The 17,938-nt window shown below is 39.4% G+C and overlaps 2 protein-coding genes and 2 long non-coding RNA genes across 8 annotated transcripts in view; 3 read left to right on the top strand and 1 right to left on the bottom strand.

Annotated features, from left to right (window-relative positions):
* Window positions 1-995: 995 nt before the first annotated feature.
* On the top strand, window positions 996-4,361 carry LOC136259084 (uncharacterized). The gene is made up of 3 exons (XR_010703179.1): window positions 996-1,220; window positions 1,642-1,748; window positions 3,958-4,361. It is a non-coding gene; the product is annotated as an uncharacterized lncRNA (long non-coding RNA).
* On the bottom strand, window positions 3,616-11,241 carry LOC136259083 (uncharacterized). The gene is made up of 3 exons (XR_010703178.1): window positions 11,094-11,241; window positions 4,225-4,274; window positions 3,616-4,169 (listed from the first exon to the last, which is right to left on the bottom strand). It is a non-coding gene; the product is annotated as an uncharacterized lncRNA (long non-coding RNA).
* A 330-nt stretch (window positions 11,242-11,571) lies between these two features.
* Window positions 11,572-14,692, top strand: LOC136259081 (lamin-B2-like). Its single transcript, XM_066052504.1, has 10 exons — window positions 11,572-11,901; window positions 12,095-12,217; window positions 12,269-12,389; window positions 12,442-12,570; window positions 12,622-12,713; window positions 12,795-13,001; window positions 13,162-13,345; window positions 13,393-13,509; window positions 13,772-13,917; window positions 14,350-14,692. Exons 1-10 carry the CDS (start codon window positions 11,612-11,614, stop codon window positions 14,570-14,572), a joined length of 1,632 nt encoding a protein of 543 aa, XP_065908576.1. The 5' UTR covers window positions 11,572-11,611; the 3' UTR covers window positions 14,573-14,692.
* Window positions 14,693-14,845: 153 nt separating this feature from the next.
* Window positions 14,846-17,938, top strand: part of LOC136259082 (leucine-rich repeat-containing protein 15-like) — a 37,274-nt gene continuing 34,181 nt past the window's right edge. For all 5 annotated transcript variants that reach the window (XR_010703177.1, XM_066052508.1, XM_066052507.1 and 2 more), the window contains exons 1-2: window positions 14,846-15,068; window positions 15,118-15,189. Coding sequence is in view for 4 of the 5 variants with exons in the window: in XM_066052508.1 (XP_065908580.1) it covers window positions 14,905-15,068; window positions 15,118-15,189 (236 nt within the window). In the remaining variant the exon portion in view is untranslated. The remainder of the gene's footprint in view (window positions 15,069-15,117; window positions 15,190-17,938) is intronic.

Raw genomic sequence — 17,938 nt, 5'->3', positions numbered from 1 at the left:
TAACCAAAAGTAGTTATTCTCAGAATATCCTTTCAAGAAAAATAATGATGTCATACCATTATATCTATTGAAAGGTATAAAGGTTTAACTTTTAAACAATTGGTGATGTTACTAGGGGTTAGTGGGGTTGAAATAGATAATGCGGGTCTGATGTTAGGATGTTTTACCACTCCTGTAGATCCCACGAACAAGACAAACATCAGGCTTAAGATGGACTTATTTGAGAAGTGGAGCTGAGAGCATACTTTTCACTATTGGTGTTTGCAGGCCTGCCAACCTGGAAAGTAAAAAAATCTTGAGATTTCTGTACCTTCATTGTAGTATTGCAGTGTGTAGTAAAAAAAAACTGGTAGATGCTATGCTGAGACCAAAAAAAAAAAAAAAAAAGGTCTCGACTTTTTAAACTTGAAATCCGTGACATTCGCGCTACAAACCGTGAGATTCTATCCGACGAAGGTTAGTGAAACCGTGAGAGTTAGCAGGCCTCAAAAACCGTGAGATTCGATCTGCTGCCCTTGAGCAGGGTAGTGAAACCGTGAGACTCACGGTAAACCCGTGAGAGTTGGCAGGCCTGTGTTTGCTGGTGGTATATGAGTTCTCAAGCAACTATTACTTGTCTCCATGTTGGCTGATAGTGCAGGTTCACACCAGGTTGGCTGTGATGTAGGTTATGCTTTTCTGTAATAAGATCTGCTCATTCTGCTGTGACTGATGCGTTTCAGCAGTGGGTTCATCAGTCAATGACTAATCTTCCTATACCATCTAATCTGAAGGTCAGCTTGATTGTGGAGTATGGCCTTGAGTGATGATGGCATGTGTTTCCAGCCAGTGCTGGTGGTGGGGCAGAAACAAATAAAAATAAAACAAATAGTTCATGCTGAAGCTGTGATCAATTACCAATCAATCAATGTTACTATGGCTGCGCATCACCTAGCTGTTTGGCGCTTTATTTTTCGCCTCCACTATATTAGCGAGGCTCGCGCTAATGCGCAAACTTACCGTATAGCCTAAAGGGTTTCGTTACTTTCACATCGTTTGATGCCCCACGTAAAATTACGTAACAACATTGCGTTAGAGGCGCTTTAATAAAATAATTATTAAGCACTGACTGAGACACGCGAGGACACGCTTTATAAAACCAGATACATAGAATCTAATGGGGAGAGGTAACAGCAGCCAGCTAGTGATCTGTGACTAAGGGGTCTGCCAGAATAACAGAGGTAAGTAATGTATGCAGCAGCATGTATCACATCACCACCAAGATCACTTTAATATGCCTGGTGGTAATGTTTTATGCTGCAATACCGCTATTAATGCTATGAACAGAACTCTTAACACAGACATGGTAACAATTTCCTTCACTCCAGATATATTTCAACCTGCCTTTGTCAATTATAGTAAGGCCAGAGGCTCAGATTGTCCCATGCAGTTGCAGTGGTGTTGATGGTTTTGCAGCAGTGTTCATAGTTGAAGTATTCTTTACTAGAGGAATAGCATAACTGTAGCTAATGGATAATACTGTAGCCTCTTTCCCAAGGGTCTGAAACTCACATAATCTTACAATTTCTGAAACAGTTTTTGTTACTTTCACATTGTTTGATGCACCTCTACATACCATTATGTAACAACACTACATTATAGGCATATTGATAAAGCACTGAGACACGTCAAACTCAATAGGTGACAGCAGCCAGTCTTGTGATGACTGAAGATGATGTGCGACTAATTGGTCTGCCAGGATAACAGAGGTATGTATGCATTATGTATCACATCACCTCTGTTACCTTCCATTATCCTTGAGTGTACTGTTTTAAAAATGCTATGAACAGAATTCTTAGCACAAGCATGGTGATAATTTACTTCAGGGATATTTCAACCTACTGGTGACCATCTTTTAATAGGGACCTAGTGTACGTTTGTTTCACTGGGGTGTCACACAAGCACTCACTATTGGATGATCTGCGTTAAAGACAAAATTTACCTTAGCCTTTGGCTTATAGCTTTTGACCTAACTTGAATGCATCTTCCTGAAATTTTGTCTGCTGTTTTAGGCTTAATTGTTAGGTTTTCATTGGATGTGGCCATTTAGCATTTTTAAAAGTTAGTATAACTAGCTATAGTAAACCAAGAAAGCTGCTGTCTGGGCCATGTGAGCCAGCTAGATATAAATCCGTACACCTTCATTGTTATTTAAGTGTTGAAGCTATTTAGGTTTATTATATCCATTTACCAAACACACCAGTCCTGTGCTTTAAAATTTCTTATTACATCCTATCTATATAACCAGGGGAGTAGGACAAGACCACGTGAATGCGTAATAATGTGGCACAAGTACTTAAAGTATTTCATGTGAACTGAATAGACCCTGTACAAAAAGTAGAGGAAGGGGCTTCATACATATTTTGCTCTATTTAGTTCGTTGCTTGCAATGGTGTGATTCATGATTGGAAAGATGCTGCTGTTATGGAAAGGGCTAAAAAGGGGGCCAAAAAGCTAGTTGTAAATGACTTTTGGCTAGTTGCAAATGGTGATTGGGCTAGTTCTAAAATTTAGACAAAATAGCCAGGTTTACCACAGGAAAGTATACTTACGTATTGTACCTCTTAACTCTTTTACAATTTACCACAGGGATTTGACTAAAAGTCTAAAGATACATCTTGAGATAGCCATTTTCAAAAATTTTCTATTTCATGGTCTACTACTCTGATTAAAAATTACCTTACTAGTTTTAATTTCTTCCTTACAGTTCACTACAAACTGAAAATCAACACATTCATCAAATCAATGCTTTCATGCACATAATTATATACATAGTTATTTTGTCCCTTCAGCTTGCTAATTATTTCCAGATCTCACTCATTCTCTAAAATCATTTCCAGGTTCAATCATGGCACACTTATGTTTCAAAATTCTTGGGGAGTATGCCCAGACCCCTAGAAATCCCTCTTTACTGCCACTTTGTCTCATGACTTTCATGTCAACAGTAGCAGTAGGCATCAATGATTACAATACAATCGTTGTTGTATGATCTATTACTTTCAACAGGTAGTATGACTATGGTTTAATAAAATATTTTTGTTAGTGCTTTGTAGTGCACGTGATCTTGTCTTACCCCTCTGATCTACAACTGTGAAAGATACATCATTGAAATCACAGTGAAATTGTTTCAGAGCTTTGAAATATTTTAAGTTTTTCTATCTCGTAAGTTTTAATATTTATTTATAGGTAACTCTGAGTTTTAACACTTCTTCCCATCTCCCACTGTAGTGATATTTTGTAGTCTTGACTGTTGACTGTGAGTTTGACCACAATCACAGATTGAGATTGACTTAGTAAGTGATACGTGATACCCCTAGTGTTTTGTTTTATAAGCCTAGCACTACAATTAAACAGGTGATTCTGAAGTCACAGTCTAACCCCCTCCACCATACTCCAAATAACCCACACCCTGTTTGCCCATTGTAATCTATAACATCTGGGTTTTGCACCACTAGCAACTGTAGCAGGCTATCTATCATTGTTACCAAACAACCAACAACATACTTAGTAACCATAGATACAAGACAATAACCATACGTAAGTCCAGGAGCACGACTACCTGAAAACTTACATTCATAAGTGAATAGAATATAATGAAAGACTAAATACAACAATGGAGAGTGAGGGCTAGCAACAAGAAATCAAAACGTAAAAATTTTGAACCATCCAGCACCAAGATGATTCAGGGAAAAACCCACTGGGTTTTACCCACATACGCATGTTACGCACATCAGTAATGACTGAGTTTCTTTCTGTAGCTATGTATGTGTTCATTTCTTCATTTTGATGACAGTAGTGACTTTCCATGTAGAATTCTGCCGTTCTCCTAATACAAATGTCATTTTGCAAAGTTTTTTTAGACATACTCTGTAAAATGAAATACAATAGTAATTGTTTTGTTTGTGTTTGTTAATGCAGGTAGCAATGATTTCATCGTCTAATTGTGGGTCAATCATGACTACTCGCACAGCAGGTGAAATTGGCCAGTATCTCCTCATATTGTACATAGAACTCTATCATCAAGGGTGACTTTTTTTGCTGAAGAACTGCAGCATTTGCAATAGTGTGATGCTAGACTGTGGTACATTGCTCAATAACTTTTTGTTCCAAGTTTTATGTACATGCTGTAACTGATCATATTATTGTTGTTTAAATATCACATCTTTTTATTTACAAATAACTAACCCTTTGTTATCACATCTTTATAGTAGATCCAATATTACCGTAACTTCTTTCTGTAACAGAACATGTACAGTATGTTACCTCTATTACATTCAGATGGTAGCCCTAATAATTTATGAATGGAATGTGGCTTATTCGTAGTAATGCTTGACCTGCTAAAACACCCTGAAGCTTTTATTTCAAATGTCCTACGTGGTCTGACAATTTCACTGTTTTATATGTACTAGGAAACACCATTTGGTCTTCTTTTCTGAATTTGGAACCAAACCATTATTTCTTTATTTATTATACTGGACAGTCTGTAATTATTGATGCATCCAGTGGGGGAGGGGGAATGCATAATCAATAGAGACACTAACAATAATGTTCATGTAAGTTTAGACAGTTCAAGAGTGTCATTATCTACAACTTCATAATTATCATTTGTACACTCAGTCAGATTGTTATCACCAGGAACTTGTCGCTTCTCCAACAGAAGGGGACATTACTTGTTCTAAGTACGATTTCACCATTAAGTATTATTCACAACCTTTCCGTAGTTGACTCTCCAACAAACCCCATACATATTCACTGTACACAGAATCACAACTGCACTTTACCTTTGATTTAAACCCCTGGGTTACCACACATGAATTGGATCACTTCATCTGAAGCCTATACGTACTTAATGTCCCTAGCAGTGCAAAACACGCTGTGCTGTACATGATACGAAAGCAATGGATTTTAAACAACATTTTGGTCTAATAAATACAGTAGTTACAGTTGTACAGGAGCAGCTTTACATAGTAATAACATGTTTCAAGCCTTAGTGAAGGGGGAAAGGGTCCTGATGTAGGGAAAGAGAATAGTGCACGTGCTGAATTGTCGCTGCTAAATATAGTGCAGACCAGCTAAATAAATTACTTCACACTTGGACACGCTAACATGGTCCACATTCTGTGGGTATGCCTTACAATGACAGTGTACAGGACAAAGTTCTTGTAAACAATTTCAATTTAGTACATACTGTAACAGTATAGTTGGTATTTTGAAGGCACACACATGTTGCTGTACCTTAATTTGTTTGCTATTGATTATGGAGGATGATTTGATACCTACCAACTGAGGCGATTCACTTGGTTTGTCTTTTAACTCAGACTCTACTGATTGTGTGCAGTGTAACACCATTTTGCAGTAAATGTACTTGAAATTTAACTGTTAGACTGGAGTGATTCAATTATATCTAATCACGAGCAAGAGTTGAACTTGCACACGCTGGATAACAAATGGCAGAAATGATAACCCTCTTGAGTTTACTTAATATTGGGACAGTCTGTGCTAATATATTGCAGGTCCCTAGGGTGAATGTGTGAATCCCTCAATTCCCTGTATCCCACCAGTCCCAACATAAGCAGTTCATTGTGTTTATGTTATGAAGTAACAGCTGCTCGTGCCTAATTGTATAAAATAACAAAGGTTATCTGCACGCACAACATGGGGCAGGATACAAAACCTTGCACGAGACTGTACTATCAGCAAAGATTGCAAATGTAATTTAATGCCAATATTTCTGTATTAACTAATTCAATGAAATATTAAAAATTAATTTAAGGTGTTTAATCAAGCAATACAGCTACTCAACCTATACAGCACTGTGCATGACAATAAATTGATTTCAGTGGCTGCTTTGAGCCTCAGTAATGGTGGAGTAATATATAACATACACCTGTAGAATGGCATGACCCACACACTATAGCTAACTGTCACAAATGAAAGGCAGACAGTGCTGCACAGATGATTAGGTATGCAGATATTTAACAAAGTTTTACAGATACAACAGGAAGTACTGACGAAAGAAAAATTTGAAGAATTCACAATATTATTAATCAGCTTTGACGAAATATAATTTGACGAAAAGCAAAAAATAACAGGTCTAAACATTGACTTTTGAGGTGCTTATTGGACAAATTAACCAATTTGTCAAATTTTACTTTTGTAAAAATTTTTCTGTTACAGCGTGACAGCAGTGACAGTAGTAACAGCTGTTACAGCAGTAACTGTAGTGACAGTAGTAACAGCTGTTACAGTAGTAACTGTAGTGACAGTAGTAACAGCTGTTACAGTAGTAACTGTAGTGACAGTAGTAACAGCTGTTACAGTAGTAACTGTAGTGACAGTAGTAACAGCTGTTACAGTAGTAACTGTAGTGACAGTAGTAACAGCTGTTACAGTAGTAACTGTAGTGACAGTAGTAACAGCTGTTACAGTAGTAACTGTAGTGACAGTAGTAACAGCTGTTACAGTAGTAACTGTAGTGACAGTAGTAACAGCTGTTACAGCAGTAACTGTAGTGACAGTAGTAACAGCTGTTACAGTAGTAACTGTAGTGACAGTAGTAACAGCTGTTACAGTAGTAACTGTAGTGACAGTAGTAACAGCTGTTACAGCAGTAACTGTAGTGACAGTAGTAACAGCTGTTACAGTAGTAACTGTAGTGACAGTAGTAACAGCTGTTACAGCAGTAACTGTAGTGACAGTAGTAACAGCTGTTACAGCAGTAACTGTAGTGACAGTAGTAACAGCTGTTACAGCAGTAACTGTAGTGACAGTAGTAACAGCTGTTACAGCAGTAACTGTAGTGACAGTAGTAACAGCTGTTACAGTAGTAACTGTAGTGACAGTAGTAACAGCTGTTACAGCAGTAACTGTAGTGACAGTAGTAACAGCTGTTACAGTAGTAACTGTAGTGACAGTAGTAACAGCTGTTACAGTAGTAACTGTAGTGACAGTAGTAACAGCTGTTACAGCAGTAACTGTAGTGACAGTAGTAACAGCTGTTACAGTAGTAACTGTAGTGACAGTAGTAACAGCTGTTACAGTAGTAACTGTAGTGACAGTAGTAACAGCTGTTACAGCAGTAACTGTAGTGACAGTAGTAACAGCTGTTACAGTAGTAACTGTAGTGACAGTAGTAACAGCTGTTACAGTAGTAACTGTAGTGACAGTAGTAACAGCTGTTACAGCAGTAACTGTAGTGACAGTAGTAACAGCTGTTACAGCAGTAACTGTAGTGACAGTAGTAACAGCTGTTACAGTAGTAACAGCTGTTACAGCAGTAACTGTAGTGACAGTAGTAACAGCTGTTACAGTAGTAACTGTAGTGACAGTAGTAACAGCTGTTACAGCAGTAACTGTAGTGACAGTAGTAACAGCTGTTACAGCAGTAACTGTAGTGACAGTAGTAACAGCTGTTACAGTAGTAACTGTAGTGACAGTAGTAACAGCTGTTACAGTAGTAACTGTAGTGACAGTAGTAACAGCTGTTACAGTAGTAACTGTAGTGACAGTAGTAACAGCTGTTACAGTAGTAACTGTAGTGACAGTAGTAACAGCTGTTACAGTAGTAACTGTAGTGACAGTAGTAACAGCTGTTACAGTAGTAACTGTAGTGACAGTAGTAACAGCTGTTACAGTAGTAACTGTAGTGACAGTAGTAACAGCTGTTACAGTAGTAACTGTAGTGACAGTAGTAACAGCTGTTACAGTAGCAACTGTAGTGACAGTAGTAACAGCTGTTACAGCAGTAACTGTAGTGACAGTAGTAACAGCTGTTACAGTAGTAACTGTAGTGACAGTAGTAACAGCTGTTACAGTAGTAACTGTAGTGACAGTAGTAACAGCTGTTACAGCAGTAACTGTAGTGACAGTAGTAACAGCTGTTACAGTAGTAACTGTAGTGACAGTAGTAACAGCTGTTACAGCAGTAACTGTAGTGACAGTAGTAACAGCTGTTACAGTAGTAACTGTAGTGACAGTAGTAACAGCTGTTACAGTAGTAACTGTAGTGACAGTAGTAACAGCTGTTACAGCAGTAACTGTAGTGACAGTAGTAACAGCTGTTACAGTAGTAACTGTAGTGACAGTAGTAACAGCTGTTACAGCAGTAACTGTAGTGACAGTAGTAACAGCTGTTACAGTAGTAACTGTAGTGACAGTAGTAACAGCTGTTACAGCAGTAACTGTAGTGACAGTAGTAACAGCTGTTACAGTAGTAACTGTAGTGACAGTAGTAACAGCTGTTACAGTAGTAACTGTAGTGACAGTAGTAACAGCTGTTACAGTAGTAACTGTAGTGACAGTAGTAACAGCTGTTACAGCAGTAACTGTAGTGACAGTAGTAACAGCTGTTACAGCAGTAACTGTAGTGACAGTAGTAACAGCTGTTACAGTAGTAACTGTAGTGACAGTAGTAACAGCTGTTACAGTAGTAACTGTAGTGACAGTAGTAACAGCTGTTACAGCAGTAACTGTAGTGACAGTAGTAACAGCTGTTACAGCAGTAACTGTAGTGACAGTAGTAACAGCTGTTACAGCAGTAACTGTAGTGACAGTAGTAACAGCTGTTACAGCAGTAACTGTAGTGACAGTAGTAACAGCTGTTACAGCAGTAACTGTAGTGACAGTAGTAACAGCTGTTACAGCAGTAACTGTAGTGACAGTAGTAACAGCTGTTACAGTAGTAACTGTAGTGACAGTAGTAACAGCTGTTACAGCAGTAACTGTAGTGACAGTAGTAACAGCTGTTACAGTAGTAACTGTAGTGACAGTAGTAACAGCTGTTACAGCAGTAACTGTAGTGACAGTAGTAACAGCTGTTACAGTAGTAACTGTAGTGACAGTAGTAACAGCTGTTACAGCAGTAACTGTAGTGACAGTAGTAACAGCTGTTACAGTAGTAACTGTAGTGACAGTAGTAACAGCTGTTACAGCAGTAACTGTAGTGACAGTAGTAACAGCTGTTACAGCAGTAACTGTAGTGACAGTAGTAACAGCTGTTACAGTAGTAACTGTAGTGACAGTAGTAACAGCTGTTACAGCAGTAACTGTAGTGACAGTAGTAACAGCTGTTACAGTAGTAACTGTAGTGACAGTAGTAACAGCTGTTACAGTAGTAACTGTAGTGACAGTAGTAACAGCTGTTACAGCAGTAACTGTAGTGACAGTAGTAACAGCTGTTACAGCAGTAACTGTAGTGACAGTAGTAACAGCTGTTACAGCAGTAACTGTAGTGACAGTAGTAACAGCTGTTACAGCAGTAACTGTAGTGACAGTAGTAACAGCTGTTACAGCAGTAACTGTAGTGACAGTAGTAACAGCTGTTACAGCAGTAACTGTAGTGACAGTAGTAACAGCTGTTACAGTAGTAACTGTAGTGACAGTAGTAACAGCTGTTACAGCAGTAACTGTAGTGACAGTAGTAACAGCTGTTACAGTAGTAACTGTAGTGACAGTAGTAACAGCTGTTACAGCAGTAACTGTAGTGACAGTAGTAACAGCTGTTACAGTAGTAACTGTAGTGACAGTAGTAACAGCTGTTACAGTAGTAACTGTAGTGACAGTAGTAACAGCTGTTACAGTAGTAACTGTAGTGACAGTAGTAACAGCTGTTACAGCAGTAACTGTAGTGACAGTAGTAACAGCTGTTACAGCAGTAACTGTAGTGACAGTAGTAACAGCTGTTACAGTAGTAACTGTAGTGACAGTAGTAACAGCTGTTACAGTAGTAACTGTAGTGACAGTAGTAACAGCTGTTACAGCAGTAACTGTAGTGACAGTAGTAACAGCTGTTACAGCAGTAACTGTAGTGACAGTAGTAACAGCTGTTACAGCAGTAACTGTAGTGACAGTAGTAACAGCTGTTACAGCAGTAACTGTAGTGACAGTAGTAACAGCTGTTACAGCAGTAACTGTAGTGACAGTAGTAACAGCTGTTACAGCAGTAACTGTAGTGACAGTAGTAACAGCTGTTACAGTAGTAACTGTAGTGACAGTAGTAACAGCTGTTACAGCAGTAACTGTAGTGACAGTAGTAACAGCTGTTACAGCAGTAACTGTAGTGACAGTAGTAACAGCTGTTACAGTAGTAACTGTAGTGACAGTAGTAACAGCTGTTACAGCAGTAACTGTAGTGACAGTAGTAACAGCTGTTACAGTAGTAACTGTAGTGACAGTAGTAACAGCTGTTACAGTAGTAACTGTAGTGACAGTAGTAACAGCTGTTACAGCAGTAACTGTAGTGACAGTAGTAACAGCTGTTACAGTAGTAACTGTAGTGACAGTAGTAACAGCTGTTACAGCAGTAACTGTAGTGACAGTAGTAACAGCTGTTACAGCAGTAACTGTAGTGACAGTAGTAACAGCTGTTACAGTAGTAACTGTAGTGACAGTAGTAACAGCTGTTACAGTAGTAACTGTAGTGACAGTAGTAACAGCTGTTACAGTAGTAACTGTAGTGACAGTAGTAACAGCTGTTACAGCAGTAACTGTAGTGACAGTAGTAACAGCTGTTACAGTAGTAACTGTAGTGACAGTAGTAACAGCTGTTACAGCAGTAACTGTAGTGACAGTAGTAACAGCTGTTACAGCAGTAACTGTAGTGACAGTAGTAACAGCTGTTACAGCAGTAACTGTAGTGACAGTAGTAACAGCTGTGACAGTACTAACAGGAGTGACAGTAGTTGACAGTGGTAACACTTTGAGTCTCGAAGAGAACAGCTCTCCTTTCAGAAATTGTACTATAGTATTATCCAATAGCTATGTAGTTATGCTCACAGGCAATTCTAAGGGGAAGAGGGGGGGGGGGGGGGATTCTGTAGGTCTAGTTCAACTACCAACACTGCAAAACCATCAACACCACTGCAACTGCATGGGACAATCTAAGCCTCTGCCCCTCTACTGGCAAGTTGAAATATATCTGGACTAAAGGAATTATCACCATGTCTATGTTAAGAATTCTGTTCATAGCATTGTAGCATAAAACATTACAACTTGACCAGGAAAACAGTGGTGATCTTGGTGGTGATGTGATACATACTCATGCATACATAACTCACTTCAGTTATCCTGGCAGACCCCTTAGTAGCACGTCATCATAGGCCACTGGCTGCTGTCACCTCTCCCCAGAATCGAGGTTTGATAAAGCGTGTCAGTGTGCTTAATAATTATTATTTTATAAAAGCGCCTATAGCGCAGTGTTGTTACGTAATTTTACGTAAGGCATCAAACGATGTGAAACTAATGAAACCCATAGCCTAAATATTTCGAGGAGCAAATATTTTGAGGTTGAGCAATGTTGCTAAAAATAAAATTTTAGCGGATTTGCAATGTATTAGCCTATATGGAGGTCTAAATATTTCAAGGCTAAAAATTTCGCTGATAAACCCCAAAACCGCGAAAAATTCCCCCTCGAATATTTACGCATTTGTACGCATTAGCGCGGGCCCCGACTGGGCACGAGATGAATAATATTATAAGCCACTACTGTACTGGCGCATAGAGCCAACTGGGTAAACCACTCCCACTTTGCGCGTGCAATAATATCAATAGTGTGGGGGCGGTTACCAAGGTAACAATGGCGAGCATAGCAGATCGCCTTCAAGAGAAGGAGGAGCTGAGAGTACTAGGTGATCGGTTGGTAGGCTACACGTATCGTATCCGCCAACTGCAAGAACAGAACCCTGAAGTTAATTCGCTCGTGTCGACCGTGCATACGTTAGAGAACGAGCTACTGAACACGCGGGTAACACTGCAGGGACACCTTCACGAGGAGCAGAAGAAATGTGAGAGTTACCTGATTGAGAAGGAGGAATTGAGATTGGCGCTCGACCAGAAGCTCGTGGAGAATGATAAACTGCAACAAAGGTGAGCAAGCCGTTTGTTTGGCCTTCGCTGAAACATAATCTTTGGCAAGGGGCGGAGCAGAGCCAGTTTTATAGTGGAGCCCCTTACATTGCGGGGAAATAGTACAGAGACTTATTGACTAGGGTTTGGCCTCACACACTTTTGGGCAGCCCTGTCTATGGCTGGGTTGCAGGTGCTAAAGCTTTGTTTACAGGTTGGCAGATGAAGAGGAGAAATATTATCGTCTGGACAAGCGATTACAACATACTGAAGAGAAGCTTGACAACAAGGAGAAGGAGTTGTTGATGACTAGTCGTGACTTGGAAAGCACTAACAGGTATGGCCGGCCTGTAACCTGCTCACATAATCAGCCCCACCCCTGCTGCAGGATACTGGAGAACACACGTGATGAGTGTCTCAGTCTTCGAGCGCAGCTTGAGTCAGTGAAGGCTTCACTAGAAAATGAAACCTTTACTCGTATTGAGCTGCAGAGCAAGATGACTCGAGAGGTTAGTTTTGAGGTAGATGGACATAATGATAATGTGGTCCTGTCATTTGTAGACTAATAACCTACGACATCAAGTGTCAGCGTTGGATGAGAAATTGTCCAATGAACGTAAGCTGACTGCAGAACGTGAGGATCTCACAAGAGATGAGATTAGAAAACTTAAAGAAGACATAAAAGACAAGGTGTTGTACGTTAGGGGGTGGGGCTGGTGTATCACATGATCCTTGTTGCAGGAGAGGGAGCTGGAATATTACCACAGTTTACAGGTACCACTAGATGGTGAACTGAAGACGTTTAGGCAAGTTCTAAGTGATGAAGAAGACAGGTAATATTTGACACCTTAATGTTTATACTTGTTAACACTTGTTGGGTGTTGATGTAATAAACAATTAATGGCTATAAACAGGTTGCAATTATACTCAATGGAATCCATCACAAGACCTTTGAGCAGTAACATACCACAGTCCACTTCTCTGCCCCCAATTGGAGAGGATATAGCTTCAACTATGAAGCGTAGCAAGCAGCTATCGTTTGCTGACAATGTTGACCAAGTTGATGGGTCAAACAAGTTGTGGTCTAACACCTTCGCTGGAACTGGAAAAATGTCGTCATTGTAAGTGTGATGTCATATTACATCATGTGATGGTATATTGCATCATGGGATAGCAGTTACGTTGTGTGTTGCTGTGTTTGTCATAGGGTCTTCCAACTATGCATGTACTGGTTGTCATGTGATGTCATATTACATCATGTGATGTCATCTTATCCTGTAGTGCTAGTGGAGGGTTGAAAGTATGCTCAGTGGACTCTAAAGGATATTTTGTTAAGGTAGTGAATACTGGAGATCACCCAGAGCTGTTGAATGGTTGTAGCATACAACAATCCATCAATGATCGACTGATTGCAGCCTTCAAGTTCCCTAATGGAGTCACTATCGAACCAGGCCAGACAATTACTGTTAGTGTGATCACGTGTGTATGTTTGTATCACATGATCTTTTGTAGGTGTGGTCTCAAAAGAGTGGCATGACACATAATCCTCCTCGAGACTACGTGTGGCATGATCGGCAGAGCTGGTCTGCTGAGCCAAACACCACTACACTATTGTATCGTAATAGACAGGTATGTATGCTGTCCGTCCTAAGGAAGTTGATCAACAAACATCACATGATCTCATAGTTCTATCACCTCATTATTAATTCTATTGTGTGAATTGGTAAGTCATATGTGTCCCTGAACCCATGCTTTTTGAGATGTGACAAAAAGTATTTCCAATATTAACACCAGGCAGTACCATATTTGGTTATACAATCACAAATTTCATGTGATCAACTTCCTCTGGACACACCTTCAATGTCTTATCATGTTGGTCTCTGCTATACAGGTGTTGGCTGGGATAAGCAATACTCACTCTGACCACGCCAACATTGTCACGTTGCGTAGCCGTAGTGGAGTGGACAAGAAGACACACACAAGGACACACACTTATCCTCTTCCATCCTACAAGTCCATGATTGACACTAATGTGAGGTATGTGTAACCAGCCCTAATAGTGGGACTGGAATAACAGCTGTGTTCATCTCTATAGTAACACCTCATTATGTGGGCATGCAGCTACCATATCAAATTTGTCCTTAATAATGAGGTGGTCATGTTAATGAGGTCATGAAGTACACCTTAGCTATGTTTGGGACCTACTTGACATGGTCACTATAATGAGGTGGTCTTATTAATGAGGTCATGAAGTACACCTTAGCTATGTTTGGGACCTACTTGACATGGTCACTATAATGAGGTGGTCATGTTAATGAGGTCATGAAGTACACCTTAGCTATGTTTGGGACCTACTTGACATGGTCACTATAATGAGGTGGTCTTATTAATGAGGTCATGAAGTACACCTTAGCTATGTTTGGGACCTACTTGACATGGTCACTATAATGAGGTGGTCTTACTACACAGGTCGTACACAGCTCGCTCCATCCCTCCCAACACAACCCCAATATACAGTGCTATACCTGACAAGGGTAAACTGTACACTTATGGGATGTCGTCGGGACGTCATAGCGACCAGCGTCACTACAACATGTTCTCCTCTCGGTCACAACAGAGGATGATGGGATGTTCTGTGTGTGGACAACTAAGAACTGCCGGCCTGCCACGCCCTCATAGTGTATCCTTATAGTTTAATACACTGATAGTATATTTTTACTACCTTTTGTTGTCTCTGTTTTTACTGTTTAATGAAGTGTATATTTATTTTATTACATGATAATAATATTATTGGATGTGTTTGATGACAAAATGATTGATACAACTGCTTGTTTTTCAGATAACCAGTTAGTGGTAAGAAGGTCGACCATTATGATACTCAAAAAGCAGTCTGGTCACACAGGACTATGGACATGTATGGGACCACAAATAGCTTTCTCTTAAAAATCTAGTCGCGCGCCGCCAATTGGGCGGGTAGACTACACAAGTTTGGTGGCACGTGCCCACACAAAACAACTCGACACAATGAAGTACCTATTGTCAATCTTACTAGTACTGTCAGTGGTGAAGGCGTACAGTTCGTTCTATTGTCCTCCAAAGTGTCGTTGTGCAGAGGCGGCTCGTATCGTGGACTGTTCCTGGTTGGAATTAAGGCGCGTCCCTGTAGTGCACGACTCGACCAGTCGCTTGTAAGGTAGCCATAATTGTAGTGTAGTCCATCCTATCCCTCATCCATAGGTATCTTAATGATAACGACATTGATGAGATATCATCTAACGAGCTGCATCACTTAAATCATCTAGCTTATCTGTAAGTGTGGCCTGTTCTCACGTGATTGTATTTTGCATATACACACAAGATCAACTGCAGCAGGCCACTCCAAATATCTCTTGGTTCCTGTCCTGGACACAGGCATATGGGCGGTCCATTTTCATTATAAGATTGACAGCTTTTTAGGCCATTATTTGTCTGGCATGATCATAAAGAGCAGCTTGTACCTTTTTTAGCTTGCAAAAGTAACACAAACATGCAAACTTGATAGCACATTGACACATGAGCTGACACTATTACAAGATCACTTTTATTGAGCCTGTACAGTATGTGGAAAATAATAGAAGAATATGAAGTAATGGAATATTTAGAGCTTATTATTATTATATTTGTTACTGTGCAGAAATCAGTTGTGCACAGGTGTGATCATAATGAATGTTCAGGTTAGTACAAAACTCATCTAAGGTAGGGGAGTGAATTACAAAGGGGGGGAGTGTGTTCCAGAGTCTGATTGTAGAAGGGAAAAAGGAAAATTTATAAGAATCAATCATAGTGTCAAGCTGTTTATAATAACCTTCCCTTGATGGACGATGATTAGGTATTAGATCATTTGTGGGTATACTTAGATTGCCATTAATTATCTTATACATTGTAGTTATCTTAGACTTGTTTCTTCTTTCTTCGAGGGTAGGTAAATTTAATGATGACATCATTCTTGTTACGCTACTAAATCCAGAAAAATCATTGTAGCAAATTCTAGCTGCTCTCCTTTGGATGGACTCAAGTTGGTTTATGTTGGTGTGGGTGTGGGGGGCCCAGACAGAGGATGCATATTCAACAATGGGGCGGACCATCATCTTATAACAATTGAGCTAACAGTAACCAGATTTGGGCGGTGGACAGGGAAACTATTTGTAGTGGCTTAGAGGATAGATGTGTACATACACTAATATGATTAGAGTTCATGTTTGGTTGACTACAAACATCAATCACAAATTCAACTGCTCTAAGTCTTTAGAGATGTTTCCACAGAGGGTAGCTGTTCTGTCCTGAAAATTTGTATTTTTGTTTGTTGTTAAATAGAAAATGTTGCTAAGTCTCATACACCAGTCTTGTGGTAAGAGTTATAGCTATAGGGGATATCTTTGTTTAGTTCCTTTTATGGATAAATTTCACGAGCTCTTTAATGAATTATTTACATAAGGTATGTCATAATCTGTCTCCATAATCTGTAATCCATTGATCATCCAAACACACAGTCATCATCAAGTGAACACATTCACAGCACTGTTGGCCACTATACAGATTGGTGTCATATTCATAGGGAAGAGTGTTATCATGTACAGTACCGCTCAATTGCAATGTTGTCTCGCGAGAGTGCGAACAATTTAAAAACTTGCTAATTAAAGGGCGCGGCACCCATTTTGGTCATGAGTATTCGCTAGGGTTGAATTTATGACATGTGATTATTGCATGAGTCATTTAATGCGATTATTGCAATATTGCATGTGAAAATTGAAACACAACCACATAGTTTGAAAAGTCCCTATAACTGCTTGTTTTCACTGAGAATTAGTTTACAAACATAACTTTTTTGCTAACAAGTTGACCTATATAGCAATAATATGCACGAACTGTATCAAATATAAAGCCTAGAAGAGACACAAATAGATGATAAATGTGATAATATTGCAAAGGCAAAATACATGCGATAATGGTATTGTGAGCACTTGCTTAGACGATATTGGCGATTTATTGAAATATTACCCAACCCTATATTCGTCCTAAACAAAATGGAATGAATACTCGCAAGCGAAGTGGGTGTCACATCCTTTAATTAGGGAGCTTTTTAATCGATTGCACTCTTGTAAGATGACGTTGCATTTGAGCGGCACCGTAATATTGATCATGGAGGGTTGTACTTTCCAAGAAAATGTTTCCTTATAACCAGCTACCTCACAGTACCTTCATGGTATTTTGCCAGTATCAGTTAGGTATAACCAAGCCCAAAAGTGCCTTCAGTATGACATGAATGCTTCCAACAAGTTGCTACAAAATTATTATTTTACTCAGTGGAATTTTCTACTCACTAACTAACTATCTAAATGACTGACTGACTGACTGACTGACTGACTGACTTGCTGACCGACCGACCGACCGACCGACTGACTGGCCGACCAACTGACTGACTGACTGATGTCTTTAGACAAGCATAATTTAGTAATGGCTAAGGCAGTTTCACTGTTAGATGTTGCTTCAGCCTGACAGGTCCTTTGTAATAGTCACTTTGATAATAGTTGCAGCGTGCACTTAAACAAAAAGCATGACTATTTAGCGTGGTATGTTTGGTTTCACCGGTCATTGTAATGTTACAAATAAGTAAACGAACAAGTAAAACTTTTAAGTTTGATTAGTGATCAAAGAAATAAAATGAAGTAGTGAACAAGAGAGGTCACCTACACCTGAAGATGTATTGGTCGACATCTAATCCCTAAATCCCCCATGGCTGAATTAAGTGTTTCTAGTTTCTCTCTGAGTGTATTATTATGGACAACCCATCATGTATTGTGGGTGTATTATTTAGCTGTATATGTACCCAGATAGTAGCACATGTGCTAATTTGTAAGGTAAATATACAAATGCAAATATCAGTGATCGTAAAGTTGATAGCAGAAAAGCTATTTTTTTTCTGCCTTTCTGCCATGGTTACAGTGGTATCCAATGGTTACAGAGTGGTTAGACCACAAACATGTTGTTATTGTTCTAGTTGTTATTGGAAACCATAGTT

Source organism: Dysidea avara, chromosome 6 (genome assembly GCF_963678975.1).
Source record: "Dysidea avara chromosome 6, odDysAvar1.4, whole genome shotgun sequence".
NCBI lineage: Eukaryota > Metazoa > Porifera > Demospongiae > Dictyoceratida > Dysideidae > Dysidea > Dysidea avara.
Note: the sequence above shows the minus strand (reverse complement) of the source record. Positions and strands in the feature narration are given on the sequence as shown.